Source organism: Limanda limanda, chromosome 18 (genome assembly GCF_963576545.1).
Source record: "Limanda limanda chromosome 18, fLimLim1.1, whole genome shotgun sequence".
Lineage (NCBI taxonomy): Eukaryota > Metazoa > Chordata > Actinopteri > Pleuronectiformes > Pleuronectidae > Limanda > Limanda limanda.
Genome location: NC_083653.1, coordinates 7,341,100 through 7,359,732, shown reverse-complemented (window position 1 = coordinate 7,359,732; position 18,633 = coordinate 7,341,100). Strand labels below are relative to the sequence as shown.

At 42.9% G+C, this 18,633-nt stretch overlaps 2 protein-coding genes across 2 annotated transcripts; one reads left to right on the top strand and one right to left on the bottom strand.

Moving 5' to 3' along the window:
• Positions 1-418: 418 nt before the first annotated feature.
• Positions 419-9,298, bottom strand: nfkbie (nuclear factor of kappa light polypeptide gene enhancer in B-cells inhibitor, epsilon). Its single transcript, XM_061091264.1, has 6 exons — positions 8,505-9,298; positions 4,565-4,667; positions 3,239-3,449; positions 2,708-2,796; positions 1,591-1,839; positions 419-1,330 (listed from the first exon to the last, which is right to left on the bottom strand). The coding sequence occupies exons 1-6, from the start codon at positions 8,822-8,824 to the stop codon at positions 1,262-1,264; spliced, it is 1,041 nt and encodes a 346-aa protein (XP_060947247.1). The 5' UTR covers positions 8,825-9,298; the 3' UTR covers positions 419-1,261.
• A 2,724-nt stretch (positions 9,299-12,022) lies between these two features.
• Positions 12,023-16,529, top strand: tmem151ba (transmembrane protein 151Ba). The gene is made up of 2 exons (XM_061091937.1): positions 12,023-12,115; positions 15,087-16,529. Exons 1-2 carry the CDS (start codon positions 12,023-12,025, stop codon positions 16,527-16,529), a joined length of 1,536 nt encoding a protein of 511 aa, XP_060947920.1.
• The last annotated feature ends 2,104 nt before the right edge of the window (positions 16,530-18,633 follow it).

Sequence of the window (18,633 nt, the reverse complement as noted above, 5' to 3'; positions counted from 1 at the left end):
ACATATGGAAAAAAACAGAATCGCATCAGGGTTTCCCGACCATGGGCTAAATGAGGAAGTAGATATAGCTTGACAACTGTGTGTATTCACTGTTGACAACAGAGGTCTGTCTGTTTAGTGACTGTCCCCTATTAAAGTTAGCAGAGCCACTGTTAAACACCTGTTCACCTGAGCAGAGACATCCTGTGAGTACAGGTGGGAGATAGCGTAAAGTAACGTAAAGTAACTATATGGCTTTGTCTTTGTTGTGTTATATATCATAGTTTATGTATGAATCCGAGGACGTTTACGTAGGTTGACTGCAGCATTGTTTTTTTTTATAAGAGTGAAATGACAACAGACATAACGTAACGTTAAGAAACGTGAAGTAATGTAAAGTCACTAAAACAACGAAAATAAAAACACAATATGCAGGGAGTTATATATTTTTTTTCAATTTTATTACAAAATAAAATGAACTGCTTGTGTTAACTGGAGAGGCCAATGTTATCACACACCAAAGAATAGATTTTTGCAGATAAAGGCTACAGTGAGATAAACAGAAAAACACCTCTTTCACATAAGGCAGCATAGTCTATAATGATCAAAAAGATAAAGCTGCATTTTGTGTCTTATAGTACATTTTTTATCAGTTTTCTAACAAAAAGCAGGATTGTTGTTAGTTAGTCTTCAGGCCTCTTTCCTCTGAATAAACAAACAAATCCTGGCTATGACTGCATTCCTCAAAAAGCTACTTTGTGGTTAAAATTAAATATCACGTTTTCAGGGTTTAAAGCAGGAAAAATCTTACTTCTTTTACTTAACAGCGGCAGTCAGAGCGGTGAAACTAAGCAATCTGCGCTTTCCTTTTCTAGCCATTCAACCTAGGTTAATATGATGAAGAGGTAGAATCTTTTTGTTTTTATATTTTACAGACACTGAACATGCTGATGGGAAGTTCTCCACTTACAATCAGGAGACTTTCTGTAGCTGAATAAAACCCGGATGCAACGAAAAGAAGCAAAAAAAACAGACTGAGAAACGTGGATTTTGTTTTTTAAGTCTGCTCTCACTCAAGCAGAATCACTCTCCGTCAGAGGGAAGTAAGATTTATAAGAAGTGCATATTCGTCTACACAATAGATAAATACAGATCAAATCAGAGTGCACTACAAATAGAGCCACTACTCCATAACAACTTCAGCGCAAATACAGCTTTCTTTTCAAAAAATCTTTGCCAGCCACAGTGAAGCTCCGGACAATTTCAGAGTTGTCGATTCTGCTCAGAACTTCACGACGACCACCGACCGCCCAGAGATCTGGATGTCGTCGAAGGGAAATAGAGCCAGAATCTGAAAGACAAGGACAAATGTTACTGATGCTTTCTTTACTGCTCCATAGACGTCCTCATCAAATATCTGTTAAATACTTGTAGCTGGAACTGGAAGTACTTCTGTTTATCTCTTAGTGTATTTGCTAATATCCTTAATAAATGCCCACGGTTATCTTAACGAAGGATCGTGTCCCTCCATGGAGATTAAGACTGATCATGCCACACTTAAAATAAATCCATCTCAGCACCTCACTGGAAATGTTACCAACAATATCTTACATCATCATTGCCGTCAGCCAGATCCAGCGCCGTCTCGTCCTCCATGTTCCGAAGCATCGTGTCAGCGCCCGACTGGCAGAGCAGGTTGGCGATGGGGGCGTCCTGCCTCCCCACCGCCAGATGCAGGGGCGTGCAGCCGTTAAACATGGCGGTGTCCACGTTGGCTCCCCTGCTGAGCATTAGCTTCACGGACGTGATGTCGTGCAGCTCGACCGCGAGGTGTAGAGCTGTTTTCCCGCTGGTTCCTTCCTGCGAGGGGCGGAGATGGAAAGAAACGATTAGAAAGACTTAGTGAAAAGCCAGAGATTCTCCAACGATAACAATGATCCCACACACCCGATGTGAGGCAGAGTGGTTAAGTGAGGCTGGTGAGTTCAACCAAGAGGAATGTCTGTGGTAGTTTTGGGACTGTCATGTTCCTTCCCTTCAATAGAAAGTTAAGAGTGGCCGAGCCGCCCGGACTAATCATATCTCAAATCTAATTATGTCTCCATGAATCCTGCAGAAAAGCCCCGAGCTCAGATTCTATCACTACCAGCGTTGCACAGGTGCTGCAGATTTATAGACATGAGCACAACATGAGGCAGTAAACAGTTTGGGGGGGGGGGGGGTGAGTGTGATCATAAATACTGGAACATAACAAGAGGAAACATAGAATACTGCAGGGTAACCCCAACATTTTATTATGTACAAGCAAAGTTATGTTTTCTCAGTCTCTCTTCCTATTTCAGGTTATATTGTAATATTTGAGAGGCAGCTGGACGAAGAAAGAACTTCACTGTCTGAAATCAAGGACAATTTAAACCGTGTTGGATTTAAGGTTATTTTACGCAGGATTACTTGGGCCTAAAAAACATCTACCTTCTAGTCTTAGTTGAAAATGCAGTATGGGTCAGGGAAGAGACCACCATTACATTAGTTGTGGATCTGGATATAACATTGTGAGATTGAGCATTTTTCAACATTTTCACTGATTTCTTAGGGAATAATTCATTAATCTTGATAAAAAAAAATGTTGCGGAAACTGATCAGTTGAAATTTGGTGCAGATTGATTGTTCTAGTTAAAACCATCAGCCACACGATGAGGTCAAATAAGGATTCACTCGACAGACCAACCTGAATATTCAGGTCAGCTCCCTTTTTCATCAGGAGATTCATAATCGGATGTTGCCTGTTCAGTGCAGCCAAGTGAAGACAGGCAAGACCTGCAAGGACACATGTTGAAATATGGAACATTGGGTTAATTTAAGGTCAAAATTAAATAAGAGGTTTATTGTATATATTCTCAAAGTGACAAACCAAGAACAGGAGGACAAACAATAACATGGTATTGCTTTTGCAAGTTCACCACATCTGTGCTAATCCTACAAGTGATTTAGCTATTACTAAAAATCTACTGTTAACTATTAACTAGAAATGCAATGTTTCCTTTGATGCTACATTTTGTTGAGCAATGCCAACCTAGTTAATCGTTGCTTTATAGACACACACAAAAACATCGGAGTTGCATAATCTAGGAAGTTCATGCTCAGCAGAGTCCACTGACACATAATCACCCAGATGCTTACGATACAAAAAAATGACCCTGAATAACAGCAGTTAGTGGTCAGCTGATGGGACCGTGCAGCAGCGCGTGTTATTCCTCACCTCTCCAGTTCTGTGTCTCGAGGACCGGTGCCAGCTTGCTCGGGGAGACGTCTCTGGTCATCTCGTTGGCGCACTCCGTCTGTCCGTGCTGGCAGGCCACATGCAGCGCCGTGTTCCCGTCCTGGTCCTGCAGCTCCAGGCTGGCCCCTTTCTCCACCAGCTTCTTCACCACATCCGTCAGGTTCAGATAGGTGGCCAGGTGCAACGGGCTCTGAGGGTCAGAGAAGACAAAAGACGTGTAATGCAAATCAAAAAGGACAGGATTCTGGTTTAATTCAATACCATTTACTTGAGAATGCATGCCAGATCTTTTAATTAAATAATTAGTTGCTTCATCAATTGGTTAACAATCGTTATCGAGAGGTTGGCAACAATTTTAGTTAATCATAGAAGTAATTTGTCAAGGATAAATACTAAACATCTGCTTGTTCTAGGTTCCTAAATGTGAGGTTTTGAATTTGATCTATCACTGTAGTATCACATTTTGTAGTTTCTTCCCTGTCCCAAGTTCTATCCCTCCACTTTCTTTAGCACAAGGTTTATGGTCAGTGCTCTTGTAAAAATGTTGCTGACAACAAACCAACAAACAGATGCAAGTGACAACATAACCTCCCCTCGGAGATAAACAGCTAAGACGATGAGCGTTGCACATTCCTTCAAAAAAAAAAAAAAAAAAAAACAGGGCTTGTGGTTGCACTGTGTTATAGTGCAAGAAAAAACAAAACACCAGAAATGCATCATTAATCATCTGAGGGTGAGTTTCTTTTAAAACGTTTCAAACGAGGGTAAACAAGAGTTAAACTTGATCATGTCTCCAAAGACGACGTCTGCAGAGACAGCTCAGAGGAAATTGAGCAACTGAAATGGACTCTCAAGCCTGAGTCACTGCATCATGTGCTGAGTATTCAGATATTTCCTTCCTATCAGTTTGTTCTTGTCTTCACTTTATTTTCGACACCAGCACGACTCTGGTTCTGACATCTTGAACAACTGGAACCATTCCTCCACCCACATCCACACAAGGATACACTCCACAGCTCCCTGTGGTTCTATTTCTACAGGAGGTAGAGGAGGGGAGTTTCCACTCTGAGTGCCTCATGAGCTAACACTGGAACCGCCCACAGTGACGCCCCTGAGGGAGGCCGGGCCTCAGAGGTAAAGAGGAAGAATAGTAAAGAGGAACAACTGTTCTCTGGAAGTAAAGAGATATAAATAATAACACCGTTTCCACAATAAAAGGTGCTGATAATAAGGAAGTCACCTTGGATTTAAAAACAAATCCAATTGAAGTTGCATGTGCAGTGGAAAGATTAGTGTTGCATTTACCTGGTATAAATTATTTTGGATGTCCAGGACTTCTTTTGGGAAAAGCTCTATCAAGTACTGAGTGATGAACTCGTCCTCATGGATGATTGCTAAGTGCAGGAATCTACAGGAGTGGAGAAAAACAATAAATACATAAAAAAAGCACATCTCCATTATCACCATAGACTGTGTGTAAAGATAGACAACATGAAGTGAAGGTAAATCGTCTTGATCGCCCCCTGGTGGCTGGCTGCTCCTCAATTTAAGCAGCATCCCATTCTAAAATGTCAAAGAAGACATTGAATAAATGGGTCCCCTCATTTACATAGTTATATATAGTCTATGATATGAACTGACTGGATTTAAAGATGGAGGACATGACATCTCCCCCAAAAGTGAAGCCAAAGCATCTTTATTGCCCCCTGCTGGTTGACAGCAGTATCCTCCTCCATTTTAGCAGGTGGGACATGGACCAAAATAAAGTCAAAGTACTAATCAATTAAAGCATTTCTGTTCAGTTCTTATCACATTAACTTTACACCCCAGCTCCCCTCCACGATCAGTACCACACAGACTCTGGCTATAAATGAACTGAAAAGATGCAATATGGCGCCACTACTATCCAGAACATTTTGGTTTCATTTTTGTGCAAGGGAAGGAAGTGAAGAGGCGTCGTCGATCTTTGTATATAGTCTATGACAAGAAAACTGCAGACCTTCTTTAACTCAAAAGCAACAGTGTTGAGCAATGGTGGAAAAAAAGGCTGCGTGTCAACTAGAGAGAAGCTGTTGCTTCACAGTTTTCCTCGGTATTCATCTCAGGAGTCAGGTAGTGGGCTGAATGGCAAGATTTACTGGTTTGGTTATTGATCAATTCAAAAGATAAATGTGGCGAGGTGAGCAAATCACCTTCTAAACTAAGTGAGCGTGTTGGAACACATATCAGAAGGCCCATCTTCGCAGCACATTATGAAATAAGAAAAACTACACATTAACCTCAAAACCTGAATGGGAAGTTGTAGCAAACAAATGTGTGCAGAAAGCAGGAAATGGAACCATGCGATCGAACTTTATATAGACCAACCTTCAGAAACGCAAGAAGGGCCTCTTCTGTAAAACAACTTCAACAGATTCAAATCAAAGTGGAGCGTAATACACTTTTGTTTCTCTAATGTGCGGAGATCACAGATTTAAGCTGATGTCACAAAAACATCTCTTGAAGATCAGCAGCGAGCTCTTCTATCAAAATAAAGGTCATTTGAACAGAAACATTTTTGGTGGACATTGTGGTCGTGTTCAGACAGACAGCGTGGGATCAAAAGTCACAACAGAACTTCACTGCAGACGTCTGGTTCAGCGTCCTGCTTTGAAAAGGTTACTACCAATTGTCTGATTTCCTGTCAGATGTCACACACATTAATATCACTTACACAAGAAAACCTCCCCTGTCTTCCGGAGACACATATAGAAGCGAGAAATCACATTTGATCAAATCATCTCTGCGAGGTTGTTAAATGTTAAATGTGGTTATGTTATTATGATTCTGATTTAAGAGGAAAGCCGTTCACTTAAGCGATTAATCGTCACCAAAAACAGTCTGATGGATTCACTGTCTGTCTGCTCCTTTTTTAACCCATGGATCAATAAAACTAATTTGTGTTATATATGTGAATGAAATCTTGTGCTTAACCACAAAAAATATACAATGTTTGAATTCCGACTTTAAAATTACTTTTAAAGCTTCATACAATCAAATGAGATTTATCATTCAAATATGTCCCTGTTACACAGAACAGACGTGTAGGGATTGCATCAGGTAACTCACAACATGTCCCCATCGTCGTGTGTGTAATTTTACTACAGAAGAGAAAGACAGTTTTAATGGTTTTGCAATCGTTGCAAGTAAACAACGACTAACGGGTTAGGAAGTCTGTGACATTAAGGATTTTGTGAGAAGGAGGAACTGCTCATATTCTGGATGTCTGCAGAGTTTAAATATAACTGGCTAATCACTTAAGTTCCCTTTATTCAATTTAAAACCATAACAAAGTGCATGTCTAGGAATTTTGGTCAGTTTTTCCAGACAAATCACCGAATGTGAATTTGCTTCAATGACTTTCTGGGAAACTGATATTGGAAAAAGAGATTAATCGAGCTTGAAGACAAACAACAGATGCTGACTGAGCCTGTGAGGCAAAACAAAAACATGCAGGTATACCTTCATCCACGATTCACACACAGATAAAAACTGGAAGAAGCTGAACTGACAGAAACAAAACCGGTGTTTGCATTAAAATATCTATTGTTAATGGAGATGAATCCTTCAAATTATGGAAATGTTTGTGTAAATGTATGGCTAATGCATCACAAGATACACCAATCCGCCAGAATATTAAATCCAGTTATGTGCTATAGTAAATATATATCTTTTATATATTCAAAGACTGATTTAAAAGTCTGCAGAATGGTGGATCTGCACTTTACCGACGAGTCAACTCTGAACAAACCTCTTAATGTGAAAGGGACTTCCTGGTTTGAGTAAGTCTTGAATGAATAGGAGCCCAAAAAAAAAAAAAAAGTCCCACAGGGGAAATTATTATTTGCATGATTCTTTCTCCGTGTGAGCCGGACTGGGTGGTGTGCGTTTCAGGTGTTTCTAATCTTCTCAGGTGTCTATAGTTAGGGTGTGAGAACGAAACCATGTGACCCTAACAAGCAGCGAGCGGAAATGAAAAGAGGTCAGAGCGGCAACAACACCTCGGAGAGGCCATGACTGCATCAGAAGTCTGCAGGAGTAATTTACAAGTTCGACTGCGGCGTTAAGTCCAAGTGATGACACTGCAACAATAGATGAGTGTGTGTCTCTGCATGGGCTGATGTGTGTGTGTGTGTGGAGGTTGGCATGTTGCGGTCGTGTGCAAGAAGCTGCAGTTTCCTTGACTCAAAGTGAGAAATGAACAGAAGCGCAAAGCAAAAAAACTGGCAGGTAACCAGATGACTTTTTAAGACTCTGGTTTGGTAATGAAACAGAAAGAAAGAAGCAGCTTGTGAACTGTGGGATCCAGCAGTTAAAAACATGGGTCCGCGCCACCATGCTATCCTGATCAACAAGTTTCTTGGATTCAACACAAGCCACAGTTCTGCCTCACAGCGTGTGCTTTGTCTGTGAGCTGCATGGGGAAGTCCAGGCCTATCTGTTTCACTTCTGTTTTCTGGCTGAGAGACGCCTCACAGGAGTCCATCCACATTCATGACAAGGACAAAGTTCATTAGAAAAAAGGAAAGTCTGCAGTATCACACACCCAGATTAAAATCCCCTTCAAGGCAGGAATCATAGCAGAACCTCGGCCTTGAGTCCGGGCTGATTTCACACAGTGTTTTGTTTTTATGCTTGTCATCATCAGAGGAATATAAAATAAAAGCTGCTTGATTCTTTGACAGAGCTGAAAACCTGATTAGAAGAGTCATTTTGCACGTTTTGGTGATCATCTCTTTATAGGAACATTTATCAACAACTAAAATTCTAAATATTTTCTGGTCTCACCTTATAAAATGTAATAATTTAGCACTTTTAACTCGTTTTAAACTGCACATGTTTGAGTTCTGGACAGTTTGTTTGGGCCAAACTGTACATTTGAAGATTTGGCCTTGGGTTTGGGGTATTTTTTCTTTATTATTATTTGAATTATTACAAATATTTTATCTTTTAAATGACTGGGAGATAAATCTGATGTTAGCTGCAGCCCTCACCAGATCTGCTGTGGAAATCAAAGTTAATAGAATAAAGCTGAAGTAGAAAGTTCATTTATATTAAATACTTAAAATAAAACTCTGGACCAAAAGCACACAACTTTCTAGATTGAATTCAAACTTTCTCCATGTTGGAAGTTCACCCAGCACTTTCTGCAAAGAGCTTCACTTTCAAACCAGACATTTAGACAGAAAGACAACATCAAACCTACGTGTCTCCCTCCTCGGTTATAGTGAGAAAGTTCTCCTCCTGCTCGCACAGTTCAGAGCTGGGTGTCTGCTTCTCCTCCTGGTCGCTGGAGACCGAGCACTTCTCCACCAGCTCCGTCAGACTCTCCCCGGTGATGGACGAGGATCCGTAGGCCGAGTCCAGCCTCTCCTCCCCGGGGGAGAACTTCTCCCGCGGCCCGCTGAGCTCCGCGCCGGGCTCCCGCGGCTCCTCCGGCTTCACGATGGATCGATACGAGTCGATGCCCGAGTCTGTGCGGTTCTCTCCGGCGTACAAGTCTTTACTGCAGTCGTCGCTCGCCATGGTGGAGGTGGTGGTGGAGGTGGTGGCCTCACCGGGCTTCCCCCTCCCTCCTGGCCGGGACTCGAGGGGCTACTGGCGGCTGCTGTGGCCGCTCGCTGCTCGGTGCTGGGACCGGGCAGCGGGGACACTTCCGCGGGCACCTGATGAGGGAACCTCCGCTCCTTTGAGACACCGAGAGCCGCCGAGGTTCATCCCAGGAACCGATCCAACATGTCGGCAGCCTCCAGCTCGTCTCTATCGGTTATCCACCGGTGTGGAAGTTACAAAACATCACCGACGTGGGGGGGGGAAACCAAGCGGGGGCAGAGGAGCGGGGAGGCGGCTCCGCGTCGTCTGGAGATCCGATAACAAACAGCAGGAGCTCCGGGCGAAGAAGAAGAAGAAGAGGAAGAAGAGGAAGAGGAGGAAGAGGAGCTGACACGTGAAAGAGAAGCTGTTTGTGTCACGAGGGGGAATCCCCAGTGCGCGTGCACGACACACACACACACACACGCACCCGCGCTAGAAAAACTTTAGGCGGAAGTGATACAAACTTCAAAATAAAGGTTGTAGTGTCAAAACATACTAGTATTTTAGTTTTGTGCCCATCTACTGTAAATAAAACTATGACAAATAAATAATTAAAGATATACATAAAAGATACAACTTTTGTCAAACTGTTCTTGTCTTTTATATCTATCATTATTATAATTATTATTATTATCTCTGTACTTCCTTCCTTATCTGAACCATTTGTTTTATGATAATAATAACAACAATATAATCATTAGTGCTGCAGTGTTTGTTCGGGACTCGTGTGAAGGAGCCCTCACGATGTCAGCACTTTGAAATACAACATTGCATGAGAGAACTAAAGTGCCAGAGAAACAGCTATTAAACAGATATTTCCACTAAGTAACACAAACTTCAAAATAAAGGTTGTAGTGTCAAAACATACTAGTATTTTAGTTGTTTGCCCATCTACTTTAAATAAAACTATGACATGCAGAAATAAATAATTAAAGATATACATAAAAGGTACAACTTGAATTTACTTGGGATGCCAAACTGTTCTTGTGTTTTATCTCTATCATTATTCGAATTATTATTATTACCTGTGTACTTCCTTCCTTCTTTGAACCATTTGTTTTATGATAATAATAACAACAATATAATCGTTAGTGCGGCAGTGTTTGTTCGGGAGCCATCACAATGTCAGTCTGCACTTTGAAATACAACATTGCATGAGAGAACGATAGTTCCAGAGAAGCAGCTCCAGTATATTTCCACGAATCCATTCAAATAGTAACTTTATTCTTCCCAGTCACTATGATCACTAAGTTTTTCCTGTCCACATTTGATATGTTGGTTATAATTTTGACTCAGAAGTTCAGGGGGTAACCCAGCTTCCATTTCTTCATTCCTTTTCTATTTCAGGAGCTGCTTGTTGTGGTTTGGCCTTTAGAGGGCTCACTCACACAGCTACTGGTCGCTGCCCAGTGGATTCATCATGAACACTCCATAAAACGATGGTGAGTGTCTGAGAGAAACCTTTACTGCTGCCAAGAGCTGCCATCTGTCTTCATGTCATCTACTGTTATGTTTACTCACTCCGTGCCATGCCAGCAGTCCAGTCCAATGTCCGTACTGTAGGCTGTGATAAACAGAGGCCTGTGTGCCAGGATTGTGAGGTAAATGGTTCCTGTGTAAACAAGGATGTTTACAAAGGAAGCAAGAGGAAGAATTTAAGATATTCTTTCATTCATGCTAAATCTTATTTATCATGTGTTATTTCTTGTGCCTTGAATAATAGAAAAAAAGTAATTGTATGACTGCATCACCTTTTGCCCTCTCATAATAAATTGTCACAGCTGTGCCATGGGTTCCTACATGTCCCTCGGGACGAAGTAGGGACATGGCTTAGAAATTGAGATCTTTTGTGTGGGCTGTCCCTGGCCGAGTGATTGATGGTCATAAAGTGTTTCCTTATACAGCTCATCTTGTTAAGTAATAATCATTCTTCCTCTTCCTTGTTTCGGGTAATTGGTGTTGGGCAACCACCGCCACCTACTATTGCTCTTTCCCTTCTTCATATTAATGAAGTTAATTATGAGTAATTATAACTTTATTTGAATCAAAGGCAACAACATATTAAAATATCATTCAAACCCTAATAGTCAAAAGTAATGGCAAATGGTATTCCTATTTGCATTGGGCATTGTGCATTTCACCTTTTACTTCACTTTTTATAGCTTTTATCTTTTATATATTTTTATATAGATATGTTTATGTCTAAATAAATGCTACCTTGTATAAATATTAGAAAAAGTGAGTAAATAAGAAGTAAATAGTGAGTAAATATATATTGTTTTCTTATTATTACTATTGTTTTTCTTATGTGTGGTGTATTTATTGTGTTTTTATGTTCCTATGTTCATTGTATGCACCAATAACCAAAGCAAATTCCAGGTAGGTGTTGTAAACCGACTTGGCAATAAATACTTTCTGATTCTGATTCTGATTTCCTATATCGTGATACACAAACTATAAGCCTAGAAAATAACTGTCGAGTTTCACCACCACTTAATTGACACATAATTCACAATATAGTTGTAGGGTTATTGCTTTATTGTTTTCCCTTGTGTTGTTCCCACTGTTACAGCCTCTCATTGGGGGATACTACTTTTGGTGCATAGAGACATGGAGCTTTTGGGATGCAGGGGGGGTGGGGGTTCCTTTGTGCAGCCTTTGTGATTCACTTGAAGTGGGATGTGTGTATGTCTAAAAGTGTGTGTCTCTACATTGTTGTGTTGGGCTGGCTCGCTCACATGTGCAGCTTCCTGTCGTCTTTGTCCCGCCTGCAGGAAGAGGAGAGGAGCTGTCTGCAGCCTTTCGCCTCTTCCTCACCCTGCAGCCCTTGCAGCAGTCTCTCCATCACCACCACCACCAGGCTTTGCATCGCTGGAAGGAGCCTATAGTCTTTTCTTATTTTTTTGCTCTTGCAAAAGGCACCATGACGGGATCCTCTACCCAGCGACGCGTGCCCACCTGGAGGAGGAGGAGGAGGATGCTGCCGGGATGCTGCACCAGCCTCTGAGCTGCTTCTCCTCGGACGATGCGCAGAGGGGATCTCGGCGTGCATATGTTGTTGTGTGATCCGGAACCCCCCACGTCCACACAGGAGATCCATGCCCTGGTAGTTGCACCTCTTCCACCACCATGTCCCCTGCGTCGGCTGCACCGGCCGGTGACAGCAGCCCCACCACCGCCGGCCCCGTCCCCGAAGAGGAGCCGGACAGCCCCCGAGAGGAGGTACACAAACCCTGTGTGCAGCATGCAGGACACTTGTCCCTATACCTCCGTGCATGTGGAGCACATACATAGTTGGGTTGATGTCACATATTTCAACATTCTCGCTGTAATAAATCAGATTGTGCAGATCCGGGGTTTAAGTGCACATGTGAGACGGGAATCGAACTGGTGGTCTTATTGTGGTACAGTGTTTATTATCAGTGGGCTTATGTGCTGTGATCATAGACTGTATTGTGATACGTGAACCTGTGCGTCCAAGCGCGCGGCCGAGAGCGTGCACGGGCATGCATGTCCTCCTGTTCGTCTCCCCTCCAGACAAGTGGCATCCAACATGGGGCTCAGGGACCTGATGTGGGTCCTATGAAATCACTGTCCCTGAGACAATGAGAGGACGTGTACATGTTTAGATGCTCAAATATGTCTATACGCTGTTGTTTTCCTTCAAGAAAATTGCTCAAACGTTATAATAACCATATTCTGTTAATTTAATTTAACAGAATAACATTGTATTGATGGTAATACGCTGTCTTTCCCCAGGGACAAGTAGGGATTCAATTTATTAGGGTTTTATTTTGCCTGCAACAAACCTAATCGCTACTTTCCCCCGGCCGCTCCGCACATAAATGTTGGTCAAGCGACATATCCATTACACAAGAGGGTTTTTATGTAACATAGCTGGTCTTATTATGTCAAGAGAAAGTGCCCATGACTGTGAGAGGCTCCACAGTCATCCCAAGAATCGTGAAGCCTCTGAACTCTTTACAGTTTCTGACTGGAGTGTTTGTTTTCTGAAAAACTGACCTGGTTCCTCAGAAGGCTGTTTCTGGGATTTTTCCAATTCCTGAAACACCAACTTTCATGTTTTCCCCCTAATGCTTTTAGTAAATAATATTTGACTGTTTACTTCTCCTTTTTAAAGCCTGAATCGAAATTGTGTGTGCTCTTGTGTGAAAGCACATTACTCACAAAACAACTGCAACCAAATCTCAAAAATAAAACCAGAGCTTCTATCTGAGGGCGCTTTCACACCTACTTTATTTGGTCCAGACTTTTAGTTTAGTCTGAACCGGTGTGAACAGTGTCCAAGGGTGACCGATGGAATAAAAGTTAGTCCCGAAAAAAAAGGGGATCGAGGTCTGGATCAAACTGAACCATGGTTTGGTTTTTTTGTAGTTAAAAAACATGTTTGGGGGATAGATCAGGTTTTCAGACCAACTGCAGAACTAGCTAGTTCATATTTTAACAGTTTATCAAAGACAGGAAGCTTGGTTCAAACTTTCAGGTGTAAAAAGAATCAGGAGGGATTTTTTAAAAATAAAATCTCTGTGTCCCTGTGTGATAGATATATGAGGAATTCTCTTCCTGTATGTTTAATAAGAGCAATTTCCTCTTCTTCCTATCCCGCCCGGCCAGAGGAATTTCTGTCTAATGTATCAAAGATGTCAACACCACTGTGTTCATGTGGTGAGTCAGTTCTCTGAAATCCACGGGCCTAATGAACCGCTCTGATAGCATCTCAAGCAGGGGCCCTTTCAAATGAAATGTCATATGTTACCATAAAATAATAATCTAGTTAGCTTCGTGTCAGTTCAAATCTTATTCTTCTTTAGGCCAAAAGCTCACAACTGGATTTTGTGAGCAACGCTTTTATTCACATGTCCATAAATCTTTACGTGAGTGATGTTTCAAGGTTATATTTGTACGTTCTACAACGTGAAGGTATATTTGTTTTCCATGTTACTGCATTTTCAACATTCACAAGCGGGACAATGCTTCCTGCTGAACAACTGCTCATCGTTATTCCTGCCGCTAAAACAGGCTGTAAAATGTAACATGAGCCACAAAGTATGTCATGTTGTATTGATTATAGTCGTCCAGGCCGGGCACAGGATACTGGCAAGTAAATACTCCTCCTGCAGTAGGTTCATCTCGACCGGGAATTAAAGTGTTAATCCCTCCGGCCCCCCGTGGGGTGTAGCCTTGGGGTTGGCGAGCTCCTCTGGGACCATGTGACCAAGGTGGGGAAGATAAATATGGAGAAAGAACATCTATTATTTATGGTCGTCTAGCACACGGCTGACATGTTGAATTCAATACATCAATGCAGTGCTGCCGGTTGTTGTGACCACTCACGCTGTGTGTCGGGCTGACCTATGGGCCGTCCTATGTAACAGATAGAGAGGATAACCTTTGTGTTTTAATTGAATCATTGCTGCTACAGTAGAGCCAGAAATGTTTGATGTCCACACAGCGGATTCTGCCTCTGTGTGATGTCTGTTATGCTAATTTGATTTTGAATACATTTTCTTATAATCCGTCTTTCCTGGGGCCTTTGAATCGCTGCCAGGTTTGTGCAGCATTGCTCCCACAAGGCGTGACTAGCTCTGGATGCAGGCACTGGGGCCGGCTGTGCCCCGAGGTGATAAAGGATGGCACCAGCTTAATGCTGCCAGAGTGAAACGGCTGCTGTTCTCTAGCTGGCCTGACATGAAATGTGGGGTCTGCCCCTCGGAATATTTCTGTCCTCTTCCCTCTTTCCTTTTCTCTCATATCGTATTTATGTTAAGACACATACCGAGGCCATGTGCTATTCGCTGGAAACAAGCTTTACTCAACATTGTACTTTTGCATTTATCAGACATTTTCTTGAATTCGTGGGATTGTGGGACTGGGCGAGTTTTTGCATGATAACAAGCACAGACCACGACACGAGCAGTTGGCTCAAAGCTCATGCATAAACTATGTAAAAGCACTTACAACACAGAAAATATCCTTGAATATTTTATACGCGGGAGCTTCTCATTTCAAATTTTATACATATTTTTATCAACTGATTTACAATTTCATATCAAAGAATTGTATTTAATTAACCCTCAAAGTTCCTTATTGCTTTTTTAATGTTTGGACAGAAAATCAGTATTTTTTTAAACGTATCCTTCTAGTCACCCTCTACTGTTTTCTCATCTTGCAGCAACGGGCCCAGAAACAGTCCCTGTCCAAGTCCCTGTGTCAGGAGACCCACTGGAAATGCCTGCTTCTCTCCCTGCTGATGTACGGCTGCGTGGGGGTGATGGTCTGGTGCCAGGTGACCAAGGTCACGCGCCTCTCCTTCGACAGCGCCTACAAGGGGAAGTCTATGATGTATCACGACAGTCCCTGCTCCAACGGCTACATCTACATCCCCCTGGCCTTCTTGGTCATGCTCTACGTGGTCTACCTGGTGGAGTGCTGGCACTGCCACGCCAGGAACGAGCTGCAGTACAAGGTAGATGTGGACAACGTGACCGAGCGCATCCAGCGAATGCAGCAAGCCACGCCCTGCATCTGGTGGAAGGCCATCAGCTATCACTATATCAGGAGAACACGACAGGTGACGCGCTACCGTAACGGAGACGCCTACACCACCACGCAGGTGTACCACGAGCGGGTCAACACCCACGTGGCCGAGACGGAGTTTGACTACGGGAACTGCGGAGTTAAGGACATCTCGAAGCACCTGCTGAACCTGGGCAGCTTCCCCATCACCAGGCTGAGGTTCACAAAGTGCTTTAGCTTCGCCAGCGTGGAGTCAGAGAACTCCTATCTGACCCAGCGCGCCAGGTTCTTCACAGAGAACGAGGGTCTGGACGACTACATGGAGGCCCGTGAGGGAATGCATCTGAAGAATGTAGACTTTAAAGAGTATATGATTGCCTTTTCTGACCCCAGTCACCTGCCCTGGTACACAGCTAACTCCACTTTTTGGGTGGCAGCTGCCTTCACCCTCTCCTGGCCTCTGCGGGTGCTGACAGAGTTCCGCACGGCCTGTGCACACTACCATGTGGAGAAGCTGTTCGGCTTTGACTTTGTGCCAACAACACCCTCTGAGGAGCGGCCATATTGCCCACACATCCCACGAGTCAACACTATCGACAGCACAGAACTGGAGTGGCACATCCGCTCCAACCAGCAGCTGGTGCCCAGCTACTCGGAGGCCGTTCTCATGGACCTGACCCAGCTCTCGGGGAGCTGCAACAGCTACTCCGTCTGTGGAGGCTACGGCGGCTACAGGCAGAACTGTGAACGCTGCCACCGCACCATCAGCAGCTCCTCCATCTTCTCTCGCAGCGCCCTCAGCATCTGCAACACGGGGAGCCCCCGCATCCCCTTCAGCGCCAGCCGCTTCTCACTGAGCCGCCTGTACGGCTCCAGGCGGAGCTGCCTGTGGAGGAGTAGCGGGAGCCTGAATGAGCAGTCGTGCCCCACAGAGAGCACGCGCTGTCTGTCAGGTCAGCAGACCAGCGAGGAGAACCCTCCAGCCTATCAGGATGCTTTGTTCTTCCCAGTGCTCATTGTGCATCGCAACGAAGGCTGCCTCAACCATGACCACCACTCCCTGCACAGGAACGGCTCCTGTGTAGAGACTTCACTATGACCCGCGGCCGCCACAGGCTCCTGAGCAATGAATATAATGATGCAGGCAGAGAGTAAGACCTCTCTGCCCCTGGGCTATAGGATGATAATGACTTCTGCTTCTTCCTTTTACAAATTGTCACATACAAGCTACTACAAACATGCATTTGTTCAAGTTTAAAAAGCTGGTGTAGCCTCAAACAAAGAAAAAACAAAGTATGTCTGAGAAAGCCCTCAAATAAGTCAGGGAACAACGCCTGGATGGTCTGAATAAGACTGTTGGTTAAACTATAATGTGGCTTTAAAGGACCACTCTGCCAAAGTGTCATGTACAGCCCTACAGCTTCCACTGAAAATCAACTAACCAAGGAACACCAGCTGGAGTCACATCTTACTGTAAATGTCATATCTGTAGATCTTAGTCACTACATGGACATGAGTAACACTTGGTAGAAAAAAGTTTTTTGACTCATCGGTAGAGGAGGACGTTAAGAAAAGAAAGGCATATGACATGAATGAACACATCATGATTGAGTGTGTGAGTCATGAGGGAAAACGAAAAGATGTCAACACCCTCGCTCAAAGCGTAATGAAACATTTGCGAGTATATCTTGGGCCCAAATGAAAAATATAAGCATCTGCACGTAAAACATTTTTGATACTGGGTGATTTAAATGTGCTTATTCAAAGTTAGTGCTAGTGAAAAAAAAGGGGATACATTTCCTTCGCATAAAAATAAATGTGTGATACAGACGCTAAAATATCCAGTTGGCTGAAATGGGCTCGGTGGCGATGACATTATACTTCTCGGCTCGCTAAATTTAGCTCACACAGCGGATGAATAATTTATCACAGGAAAGCTGAGGACACAAGAACTTCAAACTGAATGAGCGACACGTCTCTATAAACTGTATATTCTGTAGAATGGCCGACTACATGATAAACCTCACCATTATATTGATAGATGAGTGTCTCCTCAGCTACTTTAAAATCTCAAAGTAAACATTTAATTTCATGTTTGGCAATATTTGTATTCAGCCTACCTCTTTATTTAAGTGCCTAGTGATCAACTGTTACCGACAAGCATAAGCTACCATAACTCAAAAGGATCTCATCTCAAAATCTTCCCATTGAAACAAGTGAAATCTACACTCATTAGAGCACATGATGTATGATGCATAGGAGAAACATGCTGCATCACCTGCTCTCAATACTGTTTAAGATATAAACGCTATGCACACGAGTTTCTTCATTGTGATGCAGCTCTCGCAGAGCCGGTGCTGTGCGAGAGCTGATGAGTCTCAGAGAGACAGCCAGGGAGCCGGCCATCAAAGACGCTCGGAATCACTACTGATAGTGTCAGATTTAATAATATGACAGGATTTCTTTAAAGAACTTTAAAAAAAAGTGACTTGCTCTCAACTGAGTGGACGCGGTTTCTCAGTCATGAGGAATTTGGTTTCACAGCCAAGCCACGCACAAGAAAAAAACGTTTGAACAGGAATAGAAGAAGAAGTCTGGTCAGGATTCAACCTAAAAAAAAACACAACTCAAAAGTTTTCATATTTTCTTCCATTACACCTTAGCATTTGTGAATTGTACTTTAGTATGATTTAAATAAGCACAGTGGTGATTCAAGAAAACTGAAATATTTGATTATAGGCTGGTTTTCATTTCATGAGATCTGCATTTAAAAGTTGGATCGCTCGTTTACTTTCTGTTGTTACGACCATCAGAGTCGAAGGATCTCGACTGTGGACGCTTTGTTTCACTTCCTAATTCACAATAATGGGCTCGTACTTGTGACCGGTTTTACCCATACTCATTACATTCCATGTGTGTAGTTAGGTCTGGAGTTGGGACTTTCTTTATAGCAATACTAGAGAATGCATTTTCTTTTTTAAAACAGATTCTAGCAAACCTGCCATTTCATTCAACAAATGACAGTTTTCCTCACCTGTTTTTCGCAAGCTCACCTATGCAAGCCCCATCAACTCAGGATCATATTCAGGGCAAGGATTCTGCTTGCAACAATATCCCAAAACTTTCTCATTTCAACTTTAGGTTTAGCCAGTTATGCAGATGTTTCACTTTGTATTCTAACAGCTTTTGTAAGATACAGCCTT